The sequence below is a fragment of the Nannospalax galili genome, unplaced genomic scaffold (assembly GCF_000622305.1).
Source record: "Nannospalax galili isolate Female #2095 unplaced genomic scaffold, S.galili_v1.0 scaffold187, whole genome shotgun sequence".
NCBI lineage: Eukaryota > Metazoa > Chordata > Mammalia > Rodentia > Spalacidae > Nannospalax > Nannospalax galili.
Genome location: NW_008357584.1, coordinates 2,362,536 through 2,384,053, shown reverse-complemented (window position 1 = coordinate 2,384,053; position 21,518 = coordinate 2,362,536). Strand labels below are relative to the sequence as shown.

The 21,518-nt window shown below is 40.2% G+C and overlaps 1 protein-coding gene across 3 annotated transcripts in view; it reads right to left on the bottom strand.

The window, feature by feature from the left end:
- Slc25a13 (solute carrier family 25 member 13) overlaps positions 1-21,518 on the bottom strand; it is a 207,817-nt gene that overhangs the window by 166,943 nt on the left and 19,356 nt on the right. The window contains exons 2-3 of one of the 3 annotated variants that reach the window (XM_008855219.2): positions 13,042-13,095; positions 1,966-2,108 (exon numbers count right to left, since the gene is read on the bottom strand). In XM_008855219.2, the coding sequence (XP_008853441.1) occupies positions 1,966-2,108; positions 13,042-13,095 (197 nt within the window). Of the gene's footprint in view, positions 1-1,965; positions 2,109-3,909; positions 3,929-13,041; positions 13,096-21,518 lie in introns of those variants that run through there. The other 2 variants (XM_029557226.1, XM_029557227.1) reach the window with 2 other exon arrangements.

Sequence of the window (21,518 nt, the reverse complement as noted above, 5' to 3'; positions counted from 1 at the left end):
CACAGGAGCAAACAGTAGAATGGCAATCACAAGGGGGGGGGGGGGGGGGGGGGGGTGCACTGGGATAATGACATTCAAAGGACAAAAATTTCCAAAGGATTGTTTTGGACATTATGATGTAGTTAATAAAAATGCATTGTACACTTGAAAATTTCTGAGACAGTTAATGTTCTCAATACAAAAAAGCAAAACACGTACAGGACATAATCAATATATTGATTTAAACCATTCCATAATATATGTATGTATATGTATATAAATATATATTTCAGAACATACCGCATACAAAGCTGGATGTGGTAGTGCACACAGAGGCAGGTGGAACTCTGAGATCAAAGCCAGTCTTGTCTGGTCTACATCTCAAGTTCTAAGTCAGCTGGGGCTACAGGGAGACCTTGTCTCAAAAAGACCAAAATCAATCAATCAATCTACTAGAAATTGGATGACTTAATACAGCAAGGATGTATTCTATCACAGTGTGGAGACTTCAAAATCCTTAGTCAAGGTGTCAGCAAGGCCACAGCCTCTCTCCCAAGGTTCTGGTAAAAATCCATCCAGTTTTGTGTAGCTGCATGTGGTTTGCAGATGCCTAACTGACTTCAGGCCCTACAGTCACACTGATTCCTATTCCCTGTGTCACATCTCCCTCTGCCTCTGACTTTCAAAGGCACTTGTGATGGAATTTAGGCCCATATAGATAATATAGGATAACTTTCTCATCTAAAAAATTCTTTTCTTAAAAAAATTATTATGGGGTTGGAGAGATGGCTCGGGGGATAAGAGTATTAGCTGCTCTTGCAGAGGACTCAGGTTCGATTACCAGAACACACATGGTGGTTAACAACTGTCTGTAACTCCCATGCCAAAGGATCCGATGCTCTCGTCTGACCTCCAAGGGTATTGCACAACACAGGTGCACTTACACACAAGCAGGTAATACACTCATACACATAAACTAAAAATAATAAAATAATTAAAAAATATATTTTTACGCCAGTTGTGGTGGCAGGCACCTTTAATTCCAGCCCTCAGGAGGCAGAGTGGATCTCTGTGAGATCAAAGCCATCCTGGTCCACACCATGACTTCCAGGTGGGCTGGGAATAGGGAGACCCTGTCAAAAAAAAAAAAAAAAAAAAATTGGAGAGGGGAATTTATTTATTTATTTTAAGTGTTTTGTCCGCATGTTTGTAAGTACATCCATGGGTGCAATCCTCATGGAGCCAGAAGAGGGTGTTGGATTCCTGGGAACTGGAGTTATAGACAGTTGTCAGCTGCCATGTGGGTGCTGAGAACTGAACCCAGGTCCTCTACAAGAGCATTCAGTGCTCTTACCCACTGAAATATCTCTCTAGTTCCTTAATCTCAAAATTCTTAATTGCACCCACCCCTAAAACACTTCCTCCAAATAAGGCAAAATTTACCAATTCCAATTTGGGAGAAAATGCAGAGAAAGTTGGTAGCAGGAAATAAGACAAAGACACTCTGCAAAGTGTCCTGTTTGGCTCTATATAGTGGAGTCCCTACTTCAGCGGCTGCTTCCTTGGTGATTTGGAGTCATCAGATTTTTCTGTTTCCTATTTCCACACCATGCAATTATATATGAAATTTTAAAGATGATTTGGCAAACTCTGTAGAAATATTATGTCCGTGGAGTTGTGATGAAGTTACAATTTTAGAGCTGCCTGGAATAATACAAACATACACTCATACATCTTCACACCACCTTATCAATTACAACAGCCTCATGAAACTATAAACAAGGATTTCAAACATAAAATCACCAACTATAAAATGACCCTTGAAGGAATATCAAGTATATAATTTCTAAAATGATGGATTAATAGGTAGAGAACAATGCTCTTAGCAGACAGGATGGCACACACTTAATGACTTCTTGATCATTAAACAAAAGAAAGCTGGTTTGAATGAAATAATTTAAGAAAGATAACTATAAGCATACATACCCATCTTTGGTCTGATCTACCACTCCACTTAAAAGTTCCACAGTCTTTGGGTTAGGCTGGCTTTCTCCAAAAATATTCAAATATCGAATGACAAAGTCATTGGGAGACATAAAAAATTCACCATTTTTTTCAATGCTTGCATACTGTTAAAAAAAAAAAGAGGGGAGAGGGAAGAAATGTTATTTAATATATTTGATTATTAAAAAGTATGTACTCATCAGACTAGAGGAGTGGCTCAGCAGTTAAGAGCACCAATTGCTCTTGTGGAGGACCTGGGTTCGATCCCAGCACCCACATGGTGACTAACAACCATCCATAACTCCAGTTCCAGGGGATCCAACACCCTCTTCTGACCTCCACAGGCATTGCATGACATGGGTGGATTTACATACATGCAGACAGTACACTCATACACATAAAATAAAAATAATAAATAGAGTACGCTCTCATGGAATCAATAGTGAAAAGACTGCAAATAGTCAAAGGAGAAAATATCAGATATACTAATGCATTCTTTAAAACAGCAGTTATCACCCATGGCTTCAAAGGAAAACGTAAGCACATTAAAGGCTGTCATAATTTACCCTTAACAGTGGATCTCAATGATAGGAATTTTCCCCTACAAGGGACACTTGAAAATGACAGTCTTTACCATCACAACTTGGGGGGGGTGCAGACAGGGAGGAAGCTGTACTGACACACACAGAGAACGCCCCCTACAGGACCTCCCTATAAGGTCAAGAGGGCCTCAAACACAAGATCTTCCTGCCTCATTTTCCCAAGAGCTAGGATTATAGGCATGAGCACCAAGCTCCATGATATATCCTTTCTAAAAAAGTAAACTTTTGAAATATTAAGTAAGATTACTGGGAGGTGGTAGGGAAAGACATTTCCTGTGTCTTGCGGTCCCACACCCAACTCAACACAAAACATGAAACAAAACTTTAGGTTAGCAAAGCTGATCCCAAAGATGCCTCTAACTCTGCACTTTCACTTTCACCAAATGTATTTTCTCTGTTTTACTTCTTTTATGATATTTCTACCCTTATAATTGCGCCCAAACCCCTTGGGGTCAGATGCTGCCCAATTCCTGAATCTAATTCACTCAAATTGTAAGAGCGTAATGGCTTAATTGTTCATCTTTTAACAGAAATCATGGCAACTTACAACTATGAGAAAAGATGGCGAACTGGAAAAGTGACTCAGAGTGAGGTGGCATCTTCTGTAATAATGGAAGCAGGCACTAACTGGCTCCCTAGTTAATGTCCTCTTAGCAGGACACAGTGGTGGCCAATAAGAGATCTCACTGATATGGGAAGCTCCTTCAGTGTTCACTGTGGGATCTGGTCCAGCTTGGGTAAGAAGGACCGTGTTGAGTCCTGTTCCTGGGGACTATGGGATTGTGGGAGATGCCCAGAACCAACACAGGGATATAGCATGCAAGATAAAACAGCGAAGAGAGGGGAGGGAAAAAAACTGAAATCAGGATGGTTGGGTAACCAGAACACACTGGCAGCCAGGGTAACAAAGTGCACAGTGCACTTGGTTAAGAGGCTTTGCAAAATTTTGGGTTTTGGTTGTGCCTATTACTACCTGACTCATACAAGTAAATAAAGTTTGCTGGGCCTCTGATGCTTCATCTATAAAATGGGTATAGTAATATCACCAGCTCTGTTCAGCTGATGCCTAAAAGAAATGGAGTAATCATGAAATACACTAAGCACAATGTCCAACACATAATGAGCACTTCATAAATGTTCTATATTACTGTTTGCTTGGTTTTACTATTTTATTACATTTATTTATTTATGCACATGCCACAGCATGCACATGAAAGCCAGAGGACAACTTCCTGGAGTTGATTCTCTCTTTCGCCATATAGATCCTGGAGATTGAACTCAGCTTGTCAGACTTGGTTAGAAGTACCTTTACCCACTAAGTTACCTTGCTGGTCTCTGTTTTTGCTTTATCAAACAATTCTTTTCTTCAACCCTGTCCCACTGAGTGACATCTGTTGCTGGTACAAGGACGCAACAATGGTTTTCTCTCAGCACCAGCTACCCAGTCCTGGCCACCGCCTAGGGGAGGCCCTGTGGGAGGGCAAGAATATTAATCTTCAATGTATGTTTCACATGTAGATCAAAAAAAAAGAGATGGCCCAGTGATCACACCATCCTTCGGTGAGCTCTTTACAGATGTGTAGAAGAATTTTGATTTTTCTAAATGAAGACAAAACAAATCTGAAGGGACAAATTATTGCTAATGATAGCAACCCTACAATTTAGAGTTATACCAATGTTTCCCTATTAGAATGACTAACTTATTTTAAAACTCAATTTAACTTTTCTTCTACTGGCAGATGTTTAGATTATTTCCAGTTTTGGAGTATTTTGTAAAAAAAACCTAAGGTAGCCATTTCTGTATATAACCTTTGTCTAAATTCCTATTTTCAACAGCTAGACTCCTGAAAAAGAAACTGTTGAGTCAAAGGACAGGAACTTTAGTAGGCCGTTGGTATTTATTATCACACTGCTCTCCGGAAACAATTGTACCAATTCACGCTTCCACCAACGGTGTGAGAACATGCTCTCTCCCCCTTCCTCTGTCATATTTGTTGCAAATACTTTTCCAGTTTGGTATTTTTATGTAATTGAGTCTATAGACTTTTTTTTTCCTTTGCAAATCCTTCCATTACTTTTCTGACCTTAAAAATGTACTCTTTTCTCATCTCAAGACTAAATATCAACACATAGTTTCTCTAAGCCTTTTTCAAGACAATCTGTATTTGCCTTTGGGTCTTAGTATATCAGCACTTTGCTTGTGTGTGGTCTGAGGAAACGATACTCCAACTTTAGCTTTTTCCACATAATCTACCGACTCTTCCAGAACCACAAAGGAATCCTTCTCCCTACCCTGAACTTTAGGATACATGTTTTTCTAGTACTAAATTATGTTCATCAGGAACAATCTCGATAAGCAGGCTCCACCTCCAGTTCCAGTTCTGACAAGCTGGAATAGCTTCCTGGGGCCAGCATGTTCTCTGAGATTGCCAGAAATCCCACCAGAAAACCCAGGGTAGACTGGCAGTTCCCAACATTGGAGCCACTCCAGAATCATCCTTTCTGCTTGACCTGTCTACCCTTGCAAGGCAGCTTACATTTTACTGGCTACAGTAGAGGGAAGGCTCTGCCAGGACAGGACTTCCTGCCTGTTGTTTTCACTGATGTTTCTTCAAATTCCCAGACTGGTGTCAGGCAGTGAAACATGTTCAATAAATATTTTTCAAACAAATGAAAGGTTAAAAATGTTGGATTACTTTACTCCTGGACCTTTCTTGGCCTGATGATTATTCTGATTTTCCCTAAATAAAATTTAGAATTACTGTCAAGCTGCTGTCCCTAAAAAAATTATTGAAAATGTAGGACCAAACTACAAAGATATACCACTACTCACACACAAGATAATAAAGAATAACAAATGTGTTGGCAAAAATGTAGAACAAATACTCTCACATGCTAGTGGTGCACGAACAAACTGGTGAGCGACGTTAGAAAACTGCAATATCTACTATAACTGAGCCTAATATACAAAACCATAGACTCAGCAATTTCAAGCATAAGTAAATCTCTAACAAAAATGTGTTCATAACACAAAAAAGTTAGTGTCTACAGCAACTTTATTTGTGATATCAAAAATTCTAACAACTCAGATGTCAACCAATAACTAGATACATAAATCAACTGACATGCAGTCACACAATAGAATACAACTTAGCAATGAGAATAAACTAATTCCATCTACCCATGACAGCACAGATGAACTTTATGCAAAAATCAAGAGTAAAAGAAATCAGATAGGGTTGGAGGAGTGGCTCAATAGAAGAGCATTAGCCTATGATGACTGAGTTTTGGGGTTCAATTCTCAGCACTGCAAGAAATAACAAAGGAAGAAGAAAACCATGAAGAATGCAGAATGTACTAACTACAATTTAAAACAGGAATGGAATGGAATGGAATGGAATGGAATGGAATGGAATGGAATGGAATGGAATGGAATGGAATGGAATGGCATGGCATGGCATGGCATGGCATGGCATGGCATGGCATGGCATGGAATAGAATGGAATGGAATGGAACAGGAAGAAGTAAGGTGTGATGAAAGAAATCAACCAGTTACTTTTGGGGAACTGACTAGAACAGACAGCAGAGGACTCCTGGGATGCTGGTTTCATGGGCATGCTCATTTTATAAATAACCATAGAGATGTACACTTGGGATCTATGCACCCAAATGTAATTACCAAATGTAATAGTTTACATTAAAAAAAATCACTGATATGTTATTGGCCTCTTTTGTTTAGAGGTGATAAAGAAGTCATCTCTTAAATATAAAAACAGGTTAATATGGACATAGCAAACAGTTTTCTTTGGTTTAAAAGCAGCTCATCGGGGCTGGAGAGATGTCTCAGTGGTTAAAAGCATATACTGCTCTTCCAGAGGACCTGAGTTCAGTTCCCAGCACCTACTTCAGGTGGTTAACAAACACCTGTAATTCCAGCTCCAGAGAATCCAACACTTCTGGCCTCCATGGGCTCCGGTACAGGTACACTTACATATACATATAATTAAAAATTAAATAAATCTTTAAAAAGCTCAACACACAGGTAGGATGATGTGCTTTAAGTAAATATGTCAAAGGTTGTTTCTTAGATTGATGGACAGAGGCCAACTATGATAAGAATATGTACTAGGGGTGCTAACAAAAGCAGGTCTGCTGTCCTTGAAGTAAGGAACAGGGATCCCTGCCAGTGGAGCAGACTTTTATAGCTGGCACAACTTTAGAATATCATTCAATACTTCTTTGGGAAGTTCCAGTGACCTGAAGTTTCCCTCTCCCATTTTTTAGGGAGTTTTAAAGTTTTAAGAAGATTGAACACAGCCAGGTGTGGTAGTGTACACCTTTAATCCCACCACTCAGGAGGCAGAGGTGGGAGGATCTCAGTGAGTTCTAGGCTCACCTGGTCTACACAGCAAGTTCCAGGCCAGCTGGAGCTACAGGGAGACCCTGTCAAAAAAAAAAAAAAGGGATGACTTTTAGGCTGCCTTTGTTGACACCACACCCAATGAATACAGTAACAGAAGGACTTGGAAAAGGAGCCTACCCTACAGTGCTGCTCCATGAGGACAGGGGTCTCATCTGGCCTGCTCACCACTAGCAATTTAATAAAAGTCTGTGAGCTATGAACAGCCCTAGTCAGAACTGTAAGTATCCAGCTGCCTCTGTTGGTCTGACTCATTAACATCCTGGGGCTGAAGGGAAAATTCTCCTTGCAATCTTCCGGCCACTAATAATCCCTGGGCACACCAGGACCTGTCACTTACCATTCTGTACATTGATTCCTGTTATGAGGATGGAATAAAATATTAAAAACATAAATATTGATTGGCATTTAGTTCTTTAAGAATTACTGTTTATTGGATGTACAATTTAAAATGAAACTCTGCTTATTAATCAAAGATGTATGTTAAAATACTGAAAGTGAATTATAGCAATACCTAACAATGCAATAAGTCAGTAAAATACATGTACACGTATATACAATGTGACAAATATTTGTTTAAATTAGGTGGTAATTATGTAGGTGATACTATACAATCATATTCCTGCTTGTTTGAAACTGACACAATGAACAGTTAAAACTTAAGAATCATAAGTGGTAAATTAAATATATTGCTACTTATTAAATATTGTAAAATAGGGGCTGGAGAGACTGCTTAGCAGAGAAGAGCACTGTCTGTTCTTACAGAGGACCCAGGTACAATTCCCAGCACCCACAGGTAGCTAACCGTCTCCAGATCTAGGGAATTTGATGCCCTCTTCTGACCTCCACAGGCACTGCACGACATTGGTGCACTTACATACATGTAGGCAATACACTCATACACATAAAATTAAAATAATAAATATTTTAAAATGTAAAAAATAGCATACAAAATTTTCAACTGATTAGAAAAAAAGGGGTGTTCTTAAAAAAATCATCTGAATTGGTAACATAAATGTGGGAAATGTACTTCCATAGGCCAGCCCAAAATATACATATAGACAATGTTCATGAAAGGCAGTCTGCCAAGAGTAATCAAAAGTCTTAGACTACTATAAGCCCATTGATGGCCACATCTAGGAATTTCTCCTAAAAAAAAAATAATAATAATGCAAGGTATATGAAAAAATGTAAGTATGAGGATATACATTACAGGACTGGGGATAGAACTCAGTTGGTAAATGCTTCCTTAGAATTTGCCTGGCCTAGAGTCAATTCAATTACAATTACAATTTAAAAAAAAAAGGCGGGGGGGGCATTCATTCAAGTGTCACTATGACGGCAAATCAGAGGTGAGAACCTCTGATAAAGATTAGATAAGTCTAGTAAAACGGCCATACCTAGGAATATCACACAGCTTCAAAAACTATATAATCAGAATTATAAAGGTATTCATATTACATTAGATGAGAGGAAAACTGTATATAAATGACAATGTTTTTTCTGTTAAAGAAAATAATCGGAAACAGAGATTCTATACTTATGCTCAGATCAAAAGTCACTTTTCTATTTTTTAAAATATTTTATTTATTTTATTTTATGCATATGCGTATACTGCCTGCATGTATGTAAGTGCACCCGTGTCATGCAATGCCTGCGGAGGTCAGAAGAAGCCATCAGATTCCCTAGAACTGGAGTTACGGGTGGTTGTTAGCCACCATATGGGTGCTGGGAAAAGAACCGGGTCCTCTGCAAGAGTAGTCAGTACTCTCAACCACTGAACCATCTCTCCAGCCCCAAAAGTCACTTTTCTTTATATATCTGCCTTTAAAATCTTCAACAATGATAAAAACTGGTTGTAAGAAAAAAGTTCTTCAAACAAGAAATGAATTGGTTTTCAAAGTTTGCCTACAAACACGTTCACAGTGTACACCATGCTTTTGTCAGTAGACCAAGACTAAAATTCCAATTACAACTCTCCACTACAGTGCAGTGCATCCCACTAGGGCTGAGCCCCTGTGCGCTCATCTTCCACATCAGAAATGTGGTCGCTTTGACTCTGCCCATCCACAGAGTACACCTTTCCCCCTTTCTACCTACCATCCTGTGGTACTGGTCCCCTCCCAATTTCTCTGTTCTTATTGCTGGTGTCTCTTTGCACTCGGGGTAGTCACTGTCCATTATAAAGATCGAATATCAAATATGCCCTCCAAGTGATCCTGACTTCCTCATTCCCCACTGCTTCTGCAACCAGGACCTGAATCAAGGACATCCAAAGGGCTTCGAGGCCTCATGGGCAGCTACACCAGTCCAATCACAAGCCCATTCTCTCTATCTTTGACCACCCAGAGGACCTTCAATGGCTCCCATTAGTTTTCTGGCCTAGCAGGCTCCCAACGATTGCCCCAGTTGTGCCATCCAACATCCTATAATGCATAGCACACTCCCTGGCACAGAGTACTCTTTAAATAGAAAACAAACAAACAAAAATTTGCAGAACAAGTTCAACCTGGAGAGACTGTTTTCTCCTCAGCCATCCCCAGGCCTCCTCTCACATGGTCCTCTTCTCCCCTCCCACTGCCGCAGTGGTGCCTCATGCCCTCTTCCAGCCTTCCCTAATTCCTGCCCATAATGGTGACTGCTCCTTCTTGTTTCCTATGGACTTTGCTATAGTCCACAGAAATGAACCCTTTGAGTACACTTACCCAGTCCCTTCACCTGCTGGGTGCCTGTAAACTGGTCTCCTGTACCAGTTTTGAGCTCCTTTCTTTTTTTGAGCTCCTTTGAGGTAGTTCATTACCTCTATACCTTTTTCACTCATCCCACTTTCAGCAGTTTCATGGAGCTTGATTTAAACTATATACAATACCTGTTTAAACTGGCACTAAGCTACAATAAATGCAATAGGCAGACCAAAAACATTTGACAGTATTGTGAAGAGAACCAGAATTAACTATCTGGATTTCAACTTCCACATGCAGGTAAAACCCTACCTATTACTTGCCACAAGAACAGCCTACAAAGTGCTTTCAAATGCATTAGGAGACATGCTTCAAACCAAGCCTCACTATCATGACCATTCTCTTATGACTGCCCAAGACTAGACCTCTAAAGTCATTGGTTATTCCCTCAAGATGCACTTTGTCTGGAACAAGCTTCACACCATTCTCTACCTTCTCTATCTGACAAATACCCATTCATCTTCAATCTCAGCTCAAACCCTCCTCTCTGAGCCTCTGTAGGAAGAGGTGATTGCTCTCATAATCTCCTTGCAAATTAATGCTCTGCCACACCTGTCAACCATACCATGGCTCTTTGTTTCATTACATACACACAGTGAGATATTTAAGGGCAGGCGCCATGATTTATGCATCTTTTTATGCTCAACATATAGTAGGCAACCAAAAAAAAAAAAGTGAAACTGATTTTCACTCTTCTCAAAAACATATGCTAAAAAGCTAGAAGGGCATCCACTCCAGTCCTCTAAGAGCCTCAACCTGCTCAGCTCTCCTATGACCCATAGCTTAAATGAAGCTCCTTTGCATCTCCCCCATGCTGCAGCAGAATCCTTCCTCTCTAGGTTAGCAGTGAGATATTTGGGATATTTCACATGGTGTTTCCACTAAGGAGAAAAATTAAGTCAGAAAAACTCATGAATAGGAAATCAGCAGCGTAGACAGGTTTGCAGAATGCTGACTACTCATCTGTATTTAACTAACAGGTCCAGCCCGACAGCCCCCACGGCACCTCCTTCTCCTTTCTCTCCCTTCACCACAACATCATCTGTGGTAGACAATAAACAATAAATCCTTAGCATGCTGAGCTGAGGTGGATTTGTGTTGGTCCCACACTATCCAGGCCTGGTGAGGTCACCAGAGCCTGTGCCAGATCCACAAACCCTTCCACAAACTGCTGATGCTGTTTTCTGCAGGTACCCTCCTCCTCCCCTGCATCTCCTCAGACTCCAAGCCATACAAAGCCCTCACCCAAAAGTCACGTAGTCCCCTATCTGGTGCCAAAGATTTCAAGCCCAACCTTGAGGCCCACATACACAGAAACAACGCTGGTGGCTGTTTATAGCTCTGCACAGAGTTCTTCCCCTCTGTGAGTCTACTGGGGCCAAGAGACTTGCCTGATGACGGAAGCAGACATAGCAGCTGGCAAAGACATGTCATCCCATATGAAACATCAGCTGGACACCGTGTTAACTAGAGAGTCTTTCAAATAGATCCCACCAACAGACCACCAGGCATTCAAGTTGTACCAGCTACTGAAATACTAAGTATTCTCACTTTCTATCTTAAGGTCATTCACAACTCTTATCTAGAAAACTAAACTCAAAGAATAATTATGACTTCAATGACTCAAGTTTATGACCTTTGAATCATTACCCTAGGTTCTTTGACAACCCATCCAGGTGTTTTTCTCCAAGTGTCTTTCAGAATTATATTGTCAGTCTTACAATGTCAGCAGGACTTAAAAACACATGTTAAAGTTGCTTTTGGTCCTTCGTAAAGTTCATTCCAGTCATGGTGGGCGCAATGACATATCAACTTAAGGAAGAAATGAATGCCATCTGTTTTCTGGACCTCCAAGCTCAGGGATCCTTTGCCACCTTACACTATTCTATATTAGCCCTTCTTGACTAAAATCAAATTTATAAGGACTCTGATTATATACACAATCCAAATTTAAACATCCTTCCTCCTCTGAAAACTCTCCTATATTTAATTTTACTTTTGGAATCTTTCTCTTTCCTATATTTGGATCATTTAATTTTAAGCAGTTACTGAGTCAATAAAGTATGTCAGGTACTGGGCCCATCACATAAATTATACAAGCTTTAACTAACTTTTCATTAGGAAAATGCTCAAACATACAAAGTAGAGGAAAAAAGTGACATAAGACTAATATTCCACTTCCTAATTTCAAAATTTTTCATGACACTGCTCACTCATTTCTCTCACTCCACCAAAATCAGATTATTTTAAAGCAAATCTCCAATACCCCATTCTTATATATAAATGCTTCAGTTTATGCCCTTAAAAGATATCTGCTTATTTCTATAATCAAAATGTCATTACCCAGCCTAAAATAAGCATAATTTTTTAATAGCAAATATCCTGTCAATATTCAAGTTCCGTAGTGTGTTTCTGTCTCTGTCTCTCCTTCTCTCTCTCCCTCCCTCCTTCCCTTCCTCCCTCCCTCCCTCTTTGCTGTGTCAAACCTAGGGCCCCATCCATTCTATAGCTGTCACATTCTCAGCCCTCCATTCTTTTTTCATTTTTTATTACTTTTAAAATTTGTTTTATTTATTTTTATTTATTTTTATTTTTTTTTTATTTTCTGGTCTTTTTGAGATAGGGTCTCCCTGTAGTCCCAGCTGGCCTGGAACTATGTAGACCAGGCTGGCCTGGAACTCACAGAGATCTGCCTGCCTCTTTTCCAACTATGCTAAACAACCCAAAGGTGTTTTAGTGTTTGAGACCTGAGGTAGACTATCACTGTATTAATCAATTATTGTCCACTATGACAGGAAATAAGTTCTTATGTATCTGGTGTGCTCTGGTGTCTATCCTTGGGGAGTGCTCCCCAAAGCACCACAGTGGTAATACAGTGTTTACCCTGGAGAGTAAGGGCAGTCCCCCCTAGAGGATGGAGGGTCATTAGGAGGCTGACAAAGAACTTCAAACTTTTTAGGAGAAAAAGCATTGCCACCACCCTTCAGAAATCAACCTCCATAAGTCAATGAGTTATAAAGTTCAATCCTCCAGGTACTTGTCAGTTCTTGACATCGGGTGACAAGAAAGAAATTAAAATATAAACCATGTTCCCATTACCAGCCATCGGCTACACGTTTTCCACATGCTTTAACAAGTAGAATTATGAAGGATCCCTTTCATAAACCCTATATTAAGATACTTTGAGAGATGTTTCTAAATTTTCAACAATGAAATAAAGAGCTGTTTGAAATGATCTTCTAAAGTTATAGAACACAACCCAAACAAGAAACAAAATAGACTACTTTATACTGACCTTCAAAAATATTGTTCTAAGCTCAGCTGGATCTGCTCTCTTGGTTAAAGCCACCTATAAATAAACATAAAAATGTTTATATTATTAAAACAAAGCTGAGAAATCAAGCTAACAGACTGAAGAAAAATAAACTTCAGGTTAGAAATTAGTAGATTTCATTTTTGTACATAAAGAACCAAACTTCCCCAGAGCATAAACCAGTCCCCAGATTTTAAATTAGACTCCTTGTGGCTTCTAGGATGATAACATTCTGTGTAAGAAACCAGGGAAGCTCTTAATATCTAATGTTTGGTGTAGATCATTTTTAAAAGGGAAAAAAAAGTTGAAACAGATTAGTAAACACCTGGCATTTTTAAAAGTACGCCCAAGGGTAACTCATGCCTTTCAGGTGGGAATATTAAATATCGAGTACAACCTATTTGCCAATCATGCATAGAAACACATTTCTTAAAAGAAGTCAGTGAACTAGGCAAATCATATTAAGGAACCAAAGGGAATTGCTTCCCACAGTTCCTCCATGAACAGTATGTACACCTTGCTACCTAGACATGCCACGGAACTTGTCCGCCTCTCCCCAACTTTTAATAAATCATAAGTCTCCAAAGGTGTGACTATTATTCTTCACATTCTAGAAATACAGAGGCTGTGGTTACCTTCCATTAGTAAAATTTGACGGATTAGCTCAGAATAGGTGTTGTGCTTAATTCTCCAGGCCACAAAGTCCAAAAACATCAGTGGTGAAAAAGCAAGACAAACTTGAACATTACTGCCCCAAGCCAACACAAAAGAACCCTTATGTGGAACCGAACAGTGGGCTTATTCAGAGTCTCATCACCCAATCCTGTTGGCAAAAACGATCATGAGATTGAGTTCTCACCAAGCACAGCGTCACCCCATGATACAGCCAAGGAGGGGCTCCTGGAACATCCCCAACACTGGAACCATGTCCCTAACCATGGGGAGATTTATGCAAATTGTTCTAAATCCCTTCTGTGTGCTTGCAAAGGCTCTTCTGAGATCTTTGGACAATGGGTTCTCTGTCTCTAAATATGGAGTTGCCAGAGCTCCTTGGCCCGCCACTGTCAGGAATAATTTTATTAACTAGTCACTGGAATGGGAAAGCTGTTCTCTGCAACCAGCTGGTTAGTCACCTTCTTTTGCAGACTGATAAACTCTTTTCACTTCAGCTATCAGCTATTTTTACTCACAAGAATTTATACATGCCTTAAAATCCCAAATTAGTTGGTGTTCTTTGTTGTTCAATAATGGAGGGGAAAAGAAGACTGTTAATCATACTAACCATGATTAATGATACTGCTGACCCCTAAGGTTCAGAAGAGTTTTCTCTGCTGCTGGAAGGGTAGAACTGGGATGAACACTTTTAGAAAAGAAGTCAAAGTACCTCTACACTCCATTTTCAGAGTAAGGACATTCCTTCCTTCATGGTAAAAACCCCACACCTTCTGACAGGCCATAAGTAAGATTTTTATTAAAAAGGCATATGCTGGCCTAAGTTCTTAGTTGTTTTTATTTTAAAGGCAAAGGAAATTTTCTACAGAATGAACTATGTTCGCTGTGTCTGAACACCACAGCATTTGACATCTACTCAGTTCACTATACTGTGCACTTTGTAAGGAATTCCCTGGGCAGTACTATTTCAGCATGTACTTCCCTGCCCTAAACTCCCACAGCACCATTGTTTACTGATCCCCCCAAAACATAATCATTCAATCATCCTGGCCAGAACTGTACCTCTGTAAGAGAAAACACAAACTGTTCACTTTGTAACCCATGTAGAGTTAAGCACAGGAGAACACAAAGGAAAACAATCCACAGAAAGGCCAATGTTTCCAAGTCACGCCACCTAGAAGGTTCTCTGTAGTTTATAAAGCATGGCTGGGTCCTCACGGCAAACCTAAAGTTAGGATACATATTATTTCACCCACTTTACAGAAGGGGATCAAGGCTCAAAATATATCACTTATTTCCCATGCCAGATGAAAAGTCAATCTGTGTTTGCATTTCTAAGTGTTTTCTTGGTGTTTAGGTTACAAATCTCCCACCTCCCACATAACAGGCAGCTTCAACATGACCCTGTTAACTGAGAATACACAGTACGTGAGCAGAAATCAACTATCTTGCAATTTCTTCCAATGCCAGTAGTTTGTAGTATGAATCTAGTGCTATAATCAGGAATACGGTTTTAAGTAAGATTTGAAGTTGGGTGGGGTAGATCTGGGAGGAGTTAGAGGATGGGGGGGTGAATATGATCAAATACATTATGAAAAATTCCCAAAGAATAAAAATATTTTTAAAAGGTTTTTTGCCTGGCATGGTGGCACATACCAGTAACACCAACACTCAGGAAGCTAAAGCAAAAGGATCTAGAGCTTGAGGCCAGGTCAGGCTACACAGTTAGAACCCTTTCCAAATATTAACAAACCAGTGAAAAACAAAAGGGTTTTACTCTTCCATAGGGCACCTGCCTGACCTCTTAAACTCACTGGCTAGGGGAACTTGATGCTCTGACTTCACTTTCCTTCACTTAAAAATGGGAAGTTGTGGATAATCAGAAGAAAAGTCATAAGTACCAACAAGGCCACACATTTAAAGCACTCATAAATATCATCTATCGACTTTTGTATTATTTATCCTTCCTTCCTTCCTCCCCTCTCCTTGAGGGAGGGAGGGAGGGAGGGAGGAAGGAAGGAAGGAAGGAAAGAAGGAAAAAGTCAGGGCTCTTAAAGACACTCACCAAATTCCTGAATAATTACTGAGGCCATTATAACACGCCATCCCTTCTGCTCTCCTAGCCCCACCCAGAGCTACCTTCTGAAAACAGACCCAAAGCTGCAGGTGTAGCAAATGGTTAATGATCACTACGGAATCTACCTGAGACCTACTGATACCTGTACCAGTTCCCAGGCATAAAGAGCTATAGTACATCAAGAGATGGATTCTAAAAACTTACTGCAAGCCTTCTGGGTCTCATATACTCACTCCATCCACTGCCCACTCAGCAAACACTGTGTGGTTATTTGGAATTTCCATTTCTACTTCTACCCCCGTCCCACACTTATCTGTATTTAGGTGTCAGCAGCAGCAAAAGAGGGACAATCACATTTCACTGATGATCACATACATTTGTGATGAGAACTGCCAGTGTTCCAAAGGTGCACTGAGATAGATTCTACCTGGTAGCAATACTAATGCTCAAGAAGATAGAACAAAGATGATGGCCAAACAAATGCAGCTGCCTTTTTAAAGTCAATCCAGAACAGCTCTTCAGGATGCACACTTACCAGAACAGCTTGGAGTTATTAGACCTAGCTTGTTCTTGGGCTTCAGAAGGTTCATCAAACTTTAGACAATTTTCAGAAGGGTGTGTATGTGTATCACATACTAATATATATGCATTATTATATATAGTATGTGATATGTATCACATATTAACAACATATTAATACGTACAACTGTTTACTTGATTTTCTTTATCACTATCTTCATTATTTGCACTTAAAGAAGAGAGTTTAACATTAAAACAAAAATTTTTTGTTTTAAATAGTTTTCAAAGATAAAAAGTAAACCACTAATAAGGAAAGAGTTTTTTACAGGTAAGCAAGAAATATTACTGGATATTTAAATCAATACAACAGAGAATTTTACACTCAGATAACATGCTGTAACAATTCCAAACTGAAGAGAAAAAGAAACAAGGGACCGGTAACAGCAGGAAGAATTCTTCATTGATGTTTCTCCCATATACTGGGAGAAGTCTAACATTATTTAACTATAGAATGAAATTTTCAGGTATATTCTGTGAATCCATGTTCCACAGTGGTAAACTTTGTGGGAAAAAAAAAATCACTGAATATGTAATGCTTTATTTATTTATTTTTGGTCTTTTTGAGACAGGGTCTCCCTGTAGCCCCAGCTGACTTGGCACTTGCTATGTAGACCAGGCTGACCTCAAACTCACAGAGATCCGCCTGCCTCAGAGTGCTGGGATTAAAGGCATATGCCTCCATGCCCAGCTGAATATGTAATCCTTGTTAAGAAGATACACACTGGCTATTCCCATGTGACTAAGTCATCAATAGCATCAGTAAAACATACACAAGCTAAGAAATTTAAAAAGAAAATTCCAATAGCACAGTAACACAACTTCAATAAATAGCTTTTTTTAAGGGGAAGTGGGGAGAACAAGACTGTCACAGGAAGCAGAAAGGTATCTTTAAAGACATAATTTCACTCTCATTCTAACATGAGTTAGAGTTGCCAAAGGTAAGACAAATTTCTACACATAGGAGTCTTGCTTTCCCTGGAATCAAGCCACAGTACCAGGTTCATTATTTTAACAAATCACAGTGGTACAGATGTATACATGCAAAATAAGTTGTTAGGTGTGACAGATGACAGTGGGAAAGAATGTAAGAAATCTGGCATAGCTGGGCAAGGTGGTACACCTGTAATCCCAGTCCTCTTCAAGAGGCAGAGTTAGGAAGAGCTCTCAGTCATTCTCAGAGACTTAGAAAGCTCAAGGCCAACCAGAAAGATACTGGAGAACTTGTCTTGGAACAGACAAGGGAAAAAAAGTGGAGGAGAAAAAGAAATTTCACATAAGATAAGGGTACTTCTTTAAAGAATCAAATGCAAAGAAAATTAGGTCTCTCCTCTCACTGGGAGACTATGATGATGTCAGACTGGGATCTCCCTGGGGACTTCTCATTTCTCAGATCATCCTAGCTCCTGCAAACAACTTAAGGTGCACCTTAAGAGAGGATTAAAGTCTTCCTGGTAGGGACTGGAGAGATGGCTCAGTACTTAAGAAACTCCCAGAGGACTCAAGTTCAGTTCCCAGCTTCTTCCAGCATACACATAGCATACACTCACACAGAAACACACACATACACATAAATAAAAATAAATAAACCTTTAAAAAAAAAAGTCTTACAGGTAGGTAAGAAACCAGCCATCTACAGTGAACACAGGTAGCTCTCCTTGGGATCAGTGGTTCAAAGAAGATGCCTGGGCAATCACTGCCAGGATCACCAGGGAACTTTACAAAATGCAAATTCTGGGGGTGGAGAGACGGCTTGGTGGTTAAGAGCACTGGTGACTCTAGCAGAGGACCCAGGTTTGATTCCCAGCACTCACATGGCAGCTAGGAACCCACAACCGTCCACAACTTCAGTTCCAGGGGATCAAATGCTCTCTTCTGACTTTTGTGGACATTGTACAACATGAGTGCACTTACATACATGCAGCCAATACATTCAAACACATAAAATAAAAATAAGAATTTTTTTTAAAAAAATGCAAATTCTGACACTCCAGTCCCACCTGTACTTAAAACCTCTATGAGTGGGGCCCAGCCATCTGTAAGAAACAAGCCCTGAACGAGGCCCTGGCACAGTTTCAGACATACAGCTTGAAGTGAAGCAGTTTAACAGTGCTTAAGCTCTCAACCCCTGACACATATTCTGGTTACCTAAAGAGATTTTAGAGCTCTCAGAGCCCAATCAGTGCCTTAGATCCCTGAATTCAGGAACTCTGCAATGGGTATCTTATAGTTTGAATATGGAATGTCTCCCAGAGGCTCATGTGTTTGAACACTTGGTTCCCAGCTGATGGTACTGTTTGAGGGGTGGGGGGCAGGGGACAGTTGGAGGAAGTGGTCACTGGGAGGCAAGCCTTAAACTCTATAAACTCACCCTACTTGCTATCTTGCCTTGGCTTCCTTTTATGAGCAAGTTCCCACCTCCACAGCCAAAAGCCCCTCCTACTGCTGTCACAATAGCTTGTATGTATCCCTTTGAACCATGAGCCAAGGACAAATCCTTACTCCTTAAGTTGCTTTAGCTATGAACTTTATCATAGTGATGAGAAAAATAACTAATATAAGTGTATCTTTAAAGATCACAATGGGTAGGTGGGGAAAGAGCCACAGACCCAAAATCAGCAGCTGCCACATCACCAACAGCACAACACAGCTGTCCTTCATCTCCCCAGCCCCATTCCTCAACCTGAGAAGTCTGTAAGTCAAAACATACACAGGCTTGTTCAAGGCTATTCACCTTAGATATAAAAACAAAAGCAGCAGCTCATCAAAACCAGGCCACCATGTGTAGGTATGTAGGCCAGCATGTAGCAATAAAAAAAAAAAAAAGGGATTAGGGAGAAACAGTCCTGCACAGTCTTTCATTTCGTATCTGAAGAACTAAGTGTAGAAAGACTGAAATCCCAATGAAACGCACTCTTGGATGTGACCCAGCAACTCAGCAGCTGGGGTCCATGATCCTTCTCCCCCATCTTCCTGTAGTGCTTACTATACAGTGAAAACTACACTTCCAGAATCCCTTGCAGCTATGTGGGCCAGATGCGGTCAATGCCATTCAAATGAAATTAGGTGAGATTTGCAAGGAGAAGATTTGGAAGCTGTGAGCCACACTGCTACTGCTTCTACTATCAGACACCATTGCTGAAAGTGGTTTTCCTGGAGCACTGTCCTTCCCTCCCACATCACTCACACCAAGGCCTTCCAAACAACCCCACCCTCCCCCACTTGGCAGGAAATATTCTGACTGCATAGGAGGTCACTGCTCCCTTGGTGGCCTACTCTGCTGTGAGGCTCTGGAAGTCATTCTTAAGAGCACAACCTCAAGTCTGTTTCTTCACCTCCCCAACAAATTCTATAAGCCATTTAATACCCCGTAATAAATCTCCCTCTGTTGAAACCAGCTAGAGAGGATTCTGTTCTTCGTAAGTGAACCTTGACTGATACAATCAGTTATTGCAAAAGAAAGTTTAAAATTCCCTAAAACCACAGTTACCACTGCCTAGAGGGAAGAAAGAGGTGTCTCATCAAATTTACAAAAATCATTTTTTATTGAAGTCACTGAATCACACTGTACGTTAAGTTTCCTTAAGTTCAAATAATGGAGAGCAGTAATTATGCAAGAAGTTACTGAAATATAAATTGGTATACAGACAAAACGCCATGTTAAGCATTCTTCAAACCACAACATTTCTGGGTAATCAACCCTCGAAAGTTCCTATCACTCAACATTTGACTTACAAAGCATCAAGGCCGCAAATGTTAGCCCACTGGGTAATTACACAGGCAGGTCATTTGAGGGGTGCTGGAGATGTTTATCAGAAAACTCGGTAGGCTGTGACGTACTTTGGCTTTGACTCTGCTCTGCTGCAGACAAACATTAAACAACTCTAAAACCATCATGATTAAAAGTCTGATATTAAGAAGCAGAATGTAACAGCTAAGAAATCAATGGTGGTGTTTTAGCTGTGGATTCTGTTATGCCGAAAAGGCTTTAAATACACTTTCAACTCTATTATTGTCATTAAGCTGAAGTTAACATTCCAGTAAATGTTCCCAAGAGTAAAAAACTGACAAGATACATGACGAAACTTTTCTAAAATGCTCACTTTTCTGTTTACATTCTCAACACCTTACAGAGACACCAGGAGATGCTCACATCGCCAGGAGCCCACAGCAGCGGCTTAGAGGAGACTTGGGGCCCAACCAGGCCTAATGACCTTCAGAAAGTCAGCTAACATCTCCAAGTTTTAGAACTGCATTTATAAAATGGGCAAAACAATAAGAAAACGTATCTTATCCATTCCATATGGTTTCCTCATAGCCAATTAGAAAGAAGAAAAACTACCCTATCAATGATCAACCGATAACATGGGCAATGATTACAATTAGAAACTCTCAAATAAAACAAATAAGCTAGTAACAGGATATCAGGCACCTTTGCTCCCAAATGTAAATGGAAGGTAAAGGGGTTCAAAGCACTGAACTTAGAACTAGGTAACAAAAGAACACAAGCTAATGCTGGGCATGCTGGTATACACCTTTAATCCCAGACTCCAGAGATAGAACAGGCAGGCTGATCTCTAAATAGTAACTTCCAGGTCAGCCAGAGGTACAAAGTGAGACCCTATCTCAAACAAACAGACCCCCAAAAAATGACAAACTAAGAAGAAAATCCTAACTGCAGAGGTTTTTTAAAAAAACAAAATGCTATTGGAGGGCTGGGAACATGGGAATCTCAGTTGGTACTGTGTACCTAGCATGGGTCTGTACCCTAGCACAGCATGAAGAAGGAGAAAGTGGCTTGCACTTATAATCCTAGCACTGGAAGGCAGAAGCAGAAGGATCGAAAATCAGCTTCAGCTACATAGTGAGTTTGAGGCCATCCTGGGCTACATGAGATGCCGTTTAGAAAAACAATAATTAAAAATGCTATGGGATATCCACTGTCTCATGAGGAAAGCTGGAGAAATCAGCCAAGGGCATGAAACTACCACCAATACCCCCAAATACCCTAGAGTGGTAAAAATCCAATCTCACACCCATGCAGGCCATCTTGGCTGCCTATTAGCTAAACTGAAATGAAAATTTCACATGACCCTCATCTTGCCCTCTTCCTAAGATACATGTACGTATCTAC